Here is a 10,270-nt window from a genome sequence, read left to right as displayed (position 1 = left end):
TTTCCCCCCCCCCCCCCCCCTCCGTTCGTTAGACAAGCAGTTTAGATACAATGTACGTCGATGGAGCATAGTCGATGATGTAGGTATACGATAGTGTGACTAGAGATCGTCTACGACAATCGCTATTAATCGTGATCTATGCGAATTATTTGGTTAGACAATCGGTTAGTGGTGGTACCAGACGATATGGGTCTCCGGCTTCTTCGCTGATCCTTATTCTTCGTCCCAGAGACGCTTAGCGTTAGGAACTACGCGCGTAAAATCGTAGAGTATCGTGGAAGTATTTATTCGTGATGCTTAGAAAATACGAGCGAAACGCTTGGATGAGGAAAACGCGAACAACGAGGAACGATGATAGGCTCGAAAGGTTGGATCGCGGTGGTCGAAGCCGTCGAAGACGAAAAAGGCATTCGTTCAGCCGCGAAATTATCGTATCCGACAGACGTAAGCCTATTATCGTTCGAGTGATCGCGAAACTCTTTCCGGAGGCGTGCCACCGACAAATCTCCGCGAGCGTATGGCACGATGGAAATAAAACATTTTCTTCGGCCGCTCGGCTCGTTTTGCGATAGCGAGCCGGCCCAATCCGAGAGAAAGAGAGAACTTTCGGCATAACTCAGCCTCGTTATCTGACTCGCAAATAAGGCAACGGAAAAGTTCGCGACATCAATCTGGCCCTCTACCGGGAGATTCGAAGTTGAAACAATGCTTAAGTCACCCCTAACGTATGAGCCCCAAGGGGTGACGAGGCTAGCTGGCTGGTTTGGATGGCGAAGCCAGAGCTACCGATTCGATCTGCCAACCCGACCTCGCTCACCAATTTCGCTCCGTGGCCATTCCTCGAGTTCTGCCTCCGGTAGTCCGTTGGTCCGGTAGTCCGGTAAAGCTAGATTTACCGGCGCACCCCGCAACGGCCAGCAAAGTCGACTACAAGAACGGCCAAACTTTGATCACCCCTGAGCATTCGGTTTACCCGCATTGTTTCCTCGCGCGCTCTAACCTCATCCTGCCACCCCAGTCTCCACCCTTCTCTCTTTGCCTCTCTTGGCATCTCGTTTGCTCTTCCGTTCGCTGCCCACCTCGTCCTCCTCCTTGATTTTTACGCTCTACTTTAGCCTGCGTAATTCGAGCAATTAAACTTCGTCTAAACAGCACCAATGGTTCCGCGCGTGAGCCCACGCGTTCGCCTTTCGCAGCCCGGTTACACCTGTCGCGTCACTGTATGCGCAACCTTTTCGCGATAAATTCGCGAGCGATCGAGTGAAGAGAAGTTTGCTTGGCTGTAATAGATCCGACGGTCCGTCGAAACTCGTTGGGAATTACGGCGTGATAGGCATCGATTCGATACAATATCATCTAGCAGAGTTTTAGAGAGATAGAAGTTGTCATTGGAAAATGTTTGACATTTCTTTAACACGAGTCTACGGAAGATTTTTACGAACGTTCGTCTATTGGTCGTCGACACGACTCGCAGTGGTTGTCAGGAAAACGATCCTCGAACATGCATACAGGCTTTCGAGACTCCGGTAACGAGCGAACATTCCGAGTGTTACTACGATAGCGACAATGATGATAGAAGACGTCCGTGTCGTTAAACGAATTTGGCAACGCATTTGTGATACGATCGATACGTCTGCGTTTACTTCGTTTGTCATTTGGTATCGTAAGGTGTCTGCGCATTGATACCGTTTAAATTATTCATGGGGTTCAGGATGGTGTGGGTGCTCGTGCTCGCTGGCGCGGCGTAGCCATTGTGATTATGGGTCGCCTCTCCGTTCACTTGCCTCGGTGGTCCTCCGGGTGACATGATCTGAAAGACAGAAGGTTCGAGAAGTTAGAACGAGTTCGGCGATCGTTACGCGTGACGGATAAATCTCGATTAAATCTCTCTCGTAGAGTGCAGGCCGTGAAACGCGTCGGAGGCTTTTTCCTTCGCGATGCGAATGATTTCGAGGCTTCGTCTTAGCCCCGGGAGTAACGCGAAATACCGACAAGGCGGATAGAGAACTCGTAGTAGCGTAATTACATTCGCAATCAATCGACCGGGCAACGCCTTAATCCGATTAGAACAATTATTCACGACAGAGACTTAAAACTCGGAAGAGGGTGGGAGTCGCGCAGCGAAAGGGGTTGATGCCACTAACGAATTCGTTTTAGACACGCTGTTCTTGTTCTCGTTCCGCCGTGTCTACGCTTGCTACTCGAAAAACAAAAGGCCAGAAGAACGAACTTGTATCTCAGCTCAGACGGAGCGACTCGACTTGGGCGTTTCCGCTCGTCCCTTCTATCTTTTCCCTCTCGATATCCTCTCTTTCGTAGTCGTTCTTTCTCTTCCTCCCTGCCACTTGTCTCGGTGTTTAACCGGCTCTATCTGCGAGCCATATTCATCGGAACGACGCCGAGAGGGAGAGAAAGGGAGAATGCCGGTGGATGTAGTAGAGGGTACCACGGTGAACAAGAGATGCCGCTAGGATAGATAAGTGCCGTTGAAAACTTCAAACTTCGTATCTCTAGCTCCGTTGTTCCCTTCACCATCAGTTTCTCTTAGTTTCGCCGGTAAAGGTGTTAAATTATACAGGCTTAAAATTCGGCAGACCGTGCGGCACAGCCCCTACCGGCGAGATCCTCCCTTACCATGATTTTACTTCGCGAGTTGATCATGCCAACTTTCGCGCGATGAACGAACCTGCCATTCTCATGATTTCCCTCATGCACGGCGAACTTTCATGTCCACAAAGTGGCTGAACGGTTGGGGCGCGCCGGGGAAGAACGACAAGGCTGTTTAATAATTCTTTCGAATATGATACGCTCGAGGAGTGGCCTGAAATATGTACCCCTTTTAAATTGGAAAGTCTAAGGTGCCAGTGACAGAGAAAAATTCACACGGGCCGGCGGGGGCCAGTAATTAACCCGTAAATAATTACGATAAAAATGACAAAGCGCCGCTGAAGAAATGCTTTATCACCGTTGCAAGGGCGACTTTCTCCCCGGCAGGAATTTCTAAATCTCCTTGCCGCAACGAGAACCCTTTTTAGCTTTCCGCGAGCCCCGACGAGGACCAACGTCTTTCCTCCTCTCTTCTCGATACAAACGCCCCGCCATTTTATCTCTTTTCCTCCTCGCCTTTTCCTCTGGTTCTTTTCACCCCATCCCCGCCAGAACCCCGCACGTAATTAAGAAATCTCCGTGGAAGGCTCCGGACCGCTGTTGGTCGGTACCACGGGTTAAATTAAGTCTATGACTTATTCAAGTTTTATCTACAATTGCCAGAGAAGGAATTACTGTCCCGTGGATTTACTGCCGTCTTTGTAATCAAACGGCACGCGCTCTGCGAATCGCTTACACAGATACGGATTGCCGGTGCACAGTTATAAGATGAAATTGCTCAAATCTACCTCGCGATAGAAGTAATTTATATTAGCTAGATTCTGCTACGCGAGATTCGTAGGATTCGACGGAAATCGTCCCGAGGTGGCGCAGTTTTCAGAATCCGCGCGTTAGCTCTTTGGAACTCGGTTGAAATTATCCAGAACGTTAATTTAGGAAATTTAGAGCTTTTAAGGCATAGGAGGAACCTTCCTTGGGCTACCATGCCTGGTAGAGTCCCTCGAGAGGGACTCGAGATGCGTCTGGGATTCCCTGAATCTTCCGAGTCCCAGGATCCCACTATCTCCGGTGTTTCAGGGCCTCCGTTACTTCCTTCTTTTTTTTTTTTTTTTTTTAATACTTTCGAGTATCAATCCCAGTTCGGACTATCGAGTTTTCAAATCTGCCGCGCATTTTTCTTCGCGTTTATCGTGCCAGACAATGTACTTGTTAGACTTTTGTTAACTCTGTTGCACAATTTACCGCGCCAGGGTAAACGGATCTTTACACCTCGCCCACGAATAAGACATTAATCGCGACTCGACGAGAAGGTGAAGGCAGTTTGTAACTGACGGTAAATGCGGAGCATCGGGGGGTTGCCGGGGGTTGTCGGTGGTTACCGGGAGCTACGAGAATCGCGTGTCATTTGTCCGTTGATCTCCCGCGGCTGGGAATCGGCCAGGTGCAAGCTAGTTCCTCCACAGCGCTGCTTTTCTTAAGCGCAAAAATTAGCGCCACCCTCTACACCATTCGCCGCCCCTGAGCCTCGATTCTTGCTTCGGCTATCCACCGCCCGGGGCACGAGATGAGAATTAGCCACGTCGTTTATCGAAGGAGGATCATTTAGAACAGAATGCCGTGAACCTCGCTATTTTACCCGGGATTATTATATCGCGAAGGATTTCCTTAATGTGCTTCATCATTTGGGATTTCCAACTGTTCGGGGAGTTACTTCTGAAATACGGACGCACGCTGAACGATTCTTAATTAGCGCGAGGCATGCTCGTCCCCGATTACTGCGTGGAACACGTCGAAAAAGTTTCGAACCACCTTTAACGATCTTTTTCCGTGTTCGAAAAACGGATCGTACCGTTTCGACGGTCGATTAAACGCGACGCGAACGAGCTTCCTGTCGCAAATAAGTGGACGTGCGAGCAAGTCCACGCGCTACCTGTAATAATCGTTACAAAAGAGAGCAGAGGCCACGCAGCGTTCCGTTGTTTCGTAACTAAACTCGTAATCTCACATAAGCTCGCAAGCTGGGCTTTCCCATGCGAGCTTTCTCCGCGTGTATTGTGCAAGGGACTAGGTTGCAAGCTTTATGCGAAATGTAGTCAAGTACGGTGTACGAATCTAATAATACGTTCATTTACGAAAACGATGTACGCACTTGTGCCCCAGGGGAGTTCCTTTGTTTTCGGTTTACCTATATTTTTTATCGCGTTGTTCCTTCTTCCGAATATCATCGGTAGGTGGAATGGTGGATAACGTTTTAGGACGAGCGAATCGCGGTTCGGCACACCCGCGTCCAATAAGAATGACGTATATTCGGAAGTTTAATTTAATTCTGGTCCTCGGCGCACGTTCCACGAACTTTCGAGAGTCTAATCGCCTGGAAGAAGTATAGAAGACGTTGTAATACCTTATTCGCCGTACGAATCTCGTACTGCACATTGATCCTCTTAAATTCCCATGTAGTCTCCGTCTTGGCATTAGCATATTATCTTCCGCAACCTCCTCCTTCGCCGTTCCGCTTCTCTGTTCCCCAGTTCCGCCCCCTTCAACCCTCTGATTCGCGGAGGACTTTGCAGACACTTGAGAGTTTGTTTTAAAACTCAGATAATCGTTTCGAACTCCCTCCCTTTCCGCTGCTCTTCCTCTTTCTCCTTACGCATGGCTTCGCTCTTTCTTCCTCTCAGCCCCCCCCTCATCGCGGCCTATCCCTTTCCCACGCCGCGTTCCCCGTTCGGTCCCGAGGGAGAAATTAGATGAAAATAAGACTTCTCGCCAATTTTTAAACGCGTTACAGTTGTCTCCGTGGGAAATGGAGATTACGTCGTTGAAACGAAGTTTTTATCGCGGCGCTCCATATAAAAAGACGCTCCAACGATCGCGAATCGATTAGACCATCTCCTCTCGCGAACGCGTTCCTAAACGCGTCTAAAGAGCCACGTGACACGTTTGATAGATGAACAGCCACGAGCCTCTTTTCAACCAGACGTATTCCTGGCTGACGGAGAGAGCCGTAGGAACGGAAGGCGGCAGTTGTACGAGAGACAGGCCGATGGTAATTGAATTTATCGAGGGTGATGACCGTCGTATTTTTTCCATTCCTCCTTTCCTTCCTTTTTTCCCCGTCCTTTCCGCTTTTTCACCTCCATTGCCGGTCCGCCTAGGATCACTTGGCACGCTCGAGTTATTCGTAAACGCCGCACGGTCAGGCATTATTTACAAGAGCCGATGAGACCCGCCCCAAGCCCGGGTGCTACGGCTGCGAAAGATTGGGACAGCTGTCCGTTCTCAGGCAATCAGAAAAACTACCTTCCACCTCCTTCGGCCGAGGCAACTTCGCCATTCCCATAGCCGTGGCTTAAGGAGAGCGCCAAGGGTGGCAGCTGCCACGGCCGGGACGCGCACCCTCTTCGCGGTTTTTAAGAATCTTAACGCCTCCTTCTCTGCCCCATCTTTCCTCTCGATTTTGTCAAGTCGAGATAGCACGACCACTTTGCATTCCGTCGCGACGTTTAATTCCACCAACGAGCCTGCTGTTCCAAGGGTCGAATTATCCTTTCCTTCCTAACTCCTGTTGATCGTCGCTCCCGCCTAATCCGTTCCCACGATCTTTATACGCTCCAATGAAACGTTCCTCGAGAGGATCGCGGTAACTGATACGCGATCCTTCGATACCCCCGAAACGGAATCCGCGTACTCCTAGCCAGGGAAAATTAGTTTCGTCGATAACGCGTTACCGATTACGCGTAGTTTCGCGTTAACGAGAGTGACGCTTAACGAGTGACACGCGTAGCGAAACGATTCGCCAGCCGACGTTATCTGCGGCGTCAAACTCACGCCGGAAGCCAGCTGTCTCGGCGATTGTCTTTTCCATTCAGATGCTAAATGTCAGAACGACATTCACCGAGGAAACAGGACGGCCCTCGATGTCGCCGGGGTAGACACCTTCGGCTGTTCTCTGCGATCGGAGGCATTCACGCTCCAGGAATGACATGTCAAGAGGGATCCATCAGGCTTAGCGTAATAGATGCGCAAACTACATTAGCATGCCGCGTCGATTATTGGCATTAGTCTGCCATCCCGTTATTTCGCGGCATCGGTCATTTATAACCCCCAGTCGGAAACCCTCGAACGAAATCGATACTAACCGTGAACGCCTCGATCCTTCGTAGTGACGAGGAACGAAACGCGCGAGAAGTCGACCGACGTTGTTTCCAACGTTCGTGCTCGAAGCCTCGAAATCGTTCTAGCCGTCATTGCGTGCGGAAAGAGGAAAAAAATCGTTAGCGCGATCGCGGCGCCGCGATTTATGCGTTCCAACGTCGCGGACGATATTTCTTTTCGGTACGCGAGAAACAATCGTTGACCGGTTCTACTTTCGCACGTAATTTTTCTCTTTCTTACCGTACCGTCAGCCACGCGGGCTTTTTCTCCCCGACACCTCGATTCCGCCGCCCCGCCACATCGCCTCACGAGCCGTACGTGCAAACTGATATTAATTGAACTAAACACTCACGCACGAGGAGCGAGCCACGCATACGGGAGCGACCACGCACGCAGAAGGCTGCCGCGCCAGAACATGAACACTTACGTGGTTGTAGAAATAGAGTCGCAAGGGTTAGCAACCCCTGAATTACACGCAGTTCCCTGGCAGGACGGTTAAGGGGAGAAAATTTGCATATTATAAGTAGTACACGCTGCCGAGCCCGATATCATCGGACTGGGGACCTCGTTATTCTGTGCATGCGTACAATTCGAGCGTGTGCACCGGCAATCTAGGCTCTTCGACCACTCTTAAAACTTTGTCCCGAAACTTCCTTAACGATAGTCTCGAGCAATTATGCGAATCGCTCCCTTCGTAGACGGGATTAAGACTCGGGCTTGCTAAAAATTAAGCAATCGCCAGTGGGAAGCGTCGATGTGGAAAGGGGACACGGGGCTAGAAGCGTTTCGTCCGGGGTCGTTCTCTGATTCATCGGGACACCCGTCGATCTGGGCTATCGTACGAGTTCCGATAAGTTGATCGGTAAATATTGCACTTGGTAAATTACGGTACGTGACGCAAGCATGCAAAGCGACGTAAACATCCTTGCAAGACGAAGGTCGGATTAAGTAGATCGGATCCGCTCGGGTCAGACGGGCCGAGGTCCGCGGTACGGTAAAGGCTTAAGATATTGTTTCGAAGCACGGCTGTTGTCTTAAGATAATCAAGAAACCCAAACGGCTTAACCCGACGAGTTTATAATTCCAACTTGTAGAGTAAAGTAGTCTTTGGCGATTATCGGCAGACGTCTTCAGCGAGCATTCGACAAACAAGCTTCCGTATTATCTCTCGTCGGTGGGACACGCGATAAATCAATCCGTGGTCCGAGTATCATCGTCGTCGATTATAAATTTCCTTACGATTCCGTTCCGATGGACGACGCGTTCCAAATATTTCCTCGCGATCTATCCCCGGAGGACACTTTCCCCACTCGCAAGGGAGGAGGGCGAGTTCTTCGGCGGATGCGCGCGGATTTCGAGCGGGTAATTCCACTTAAGATGCTGGCGAATCCTTATTCGAAGGCTAAATTCTTTCGCACGTTCCAATCCCGCTGAAGAGGACGGATCGTTACGGTATGCGACGAGGCTTGCTTAACGGACGAGCTTAATTAATAAGGACACGCGATATCCTAACTCGTAAGACGATGGCGGGGCGCGGTAAAGCATAGCTGAAGCCTCGAGGGAGTCCTTTGTTGTCGAGAGGGTCAGGACGAGCGACCTGCCACTTTAACCCACCTTAAGGGGTTATGTCTTAAGGAGTTTTGAACCTTCCAGAACATCCGATGATCGTAATCTCCGGCAGATTCAAAGCAGGCCGGGTCTAGGTCGCGCGGGAAAGCGATACGCTTGCACGGTCAGCATACATACTTGCGATGGAACAGGGATATCGACGACATTTATAGCGGTATCGCTGTCAAAGGGTGTCAACCGGTATTCCCATATTCCATGGGATTATGCGGATCACGCGGCTAGCGTAATCGATGATCGCCAATGCGTGACGGTGTTTTCGAAAAATGGCGGACGATCGATACGCGAAGCGGTTTAATTACCTGTGGTTGAAGATGGATCACTTGTCTCTTGATATGCGCCAACGTGGCGGTCGATGGCGGATGCACCGCCATGTTTGCAAAAACCAGTCTTTCCTCGTAGTCGCTCTCGCACAGGATTTTATTCTCGCACAAGAAAAACTTGTCCCCTATACAGAATCTGCGAACAAGAACGGAAAAATTAAATTCTTTTTAGAAGAGTGTCGCGCGAAAACGGCAAAGCGTCGCGGGGATTAGTATGACGAAGCTGGAAAAATGGCAGAGGTTCGAAGAAATTCCGGCTAAGAGTTGTCGGGGATAGGCGGAGTAGTAAAGCGTGCTAATTCCTTTTAAGACCGTTTTCCGTTCTGCTCCGCCGAGGAAATTGCGAGAAAATAAAAACAAGCAGCGAAACGCCACCGGTGCCGTAGCTTCCGAGAGTGTCTTCGAGCTCCTTTAAATGTAAATTTCCACTCGATTCGCAGACGCTACATCGTACCTGGATTACCGCCGAGTCCTTTTCTCCTCTAACCTTCTTTCCTGCCCCTTTCGCAGACGCTGAATACCGGAATCGAAATCTTTTCTAACGACGCGCCAATAGCGTTTACGCGTTTTGTCCCCGAGATTCTGCCACACGCGTTCAACGACTCTACGCGAATCACCGATAACGGACGTCTCTTCTCACCGCGAACGATCGTAATTCGGACGTTGTCCGACACGAGCGAGGATGAACGCGAAGGCGTTTTAAAATTCAAGGTATAAAATCCACGGTATTTTCCAGTGATCCTGCGCGGCGTACGACTTACACGCGGAACGCAGATTTCGAAATGGTGGCGAAGTACGAACGTGCTTTGCTTGCGATATAAGAGAAATAAGGTTGCCGCGAGGGTTATACGCATCGACCAACTGTCGCCGGGCGGCGAGGAGGGACGCGTGGAAGAGGCGCTACTAAAATCAAAGATTTCGCATTTCTCCTTTTTATTGCCGGCTTAAAAGTCAATTTTTTCCGTAACCGCGCGAGAGAACGGGGCGCCGGATTCTAGATGTCCGCATAAAGGACGATACGCCGGAAATGCTAAAGAACCTCGGAAAACGAGGATCACGAGGGTGGCTGGTTTCCAACGAGCACAATAGATCCTCAGAGGATCCACGAGGGACTCGAAAATCGTTTTGTCAGGATACCGCGACGCCTTGATATTCTTGTCAGGTGCCGTGAACATCGCTCTCGGAGTGTTATACGTACTTCGTATCGAGCGTGGTATGACGAGCCAGTTCCCGCGATTTGTCTCCCAAGAATAAAACGCTGTCGCCCAGGAATGAACGTGTTATTTAATTCTGCCACGTGTCCGTTTAACGTGTATCGTGAAACGTAATCGCGAGTATCTCTGGATTAATGGTCGAAATATTAATTCGGCCATTTTCCTGCGATTTTCCAAGCGACATTTTGTCCCCGTTGGAAACTCGAGGTCTGAGAACGATGGGAAACCGCTCGTCGAGGCACGCAAACTTCGCGTAGGTGTAAACGTAGGGGGTGTATCTTAGTATCGTAACTCACCGGTGAATAATAAAAGCATTTTCTTTTTTTTTTTTTTTTTTTTTTTTTT

The 10,270-nt window shown here is 49.9% G+C and overlaps 1 protein-coding gene across 1 annotated transcript in view; it reads right to left on the bottom strand.

Annotated features, from left to right (window-relative positions):
• Positions 1-64: 64 nt before the first annotated feature.
• Positions 65-10,270, bottom strand: part of LOC108548548 (LIM domain only protein 3) — a 62,371-nt gene continuing 52,165 nt past the window's right edge. Inside the window, exons 5-6 of the mRNA XM_017901561.1 lie at positions 8,691-8,847; positions 65-1,810 (exon numbers count right to left, since the gene is read on the bottom strand). Of these exons, the coding sequence (XP_017757050.1) occupies positions 1,652-1,810; positions 8,691-8,847 (316 nt within the window). The 3' untranslated portion in view covers positions 65-1,651. The remainder of the gene's footprint in view (positions 1,811-8,690; positions 8,848-10,270) is intronic.

This window comes from Eufriesea mexicana, unplaced genomic scaffold, assembly GCF_001483705.2.
Source record: "Eufriesea mexicana isolate 0111107269 unplaced genomic scaffold, ASM148370v2 scaffold1647, whole genome shotgun sequence".
In the NCBI taxonomy this organism is placed as follows: domain Eukaryota; kingdom Metazoa; phylum Arthropoda; class Insecta; order Hymenoptera; family Apidae; genus Eufriesea; species Eufriesea mexicana.
Note: the sequence above shows the minus strand (reverse complement) of the source record. Positions and strands in the feature narration are given on the sequence as shown.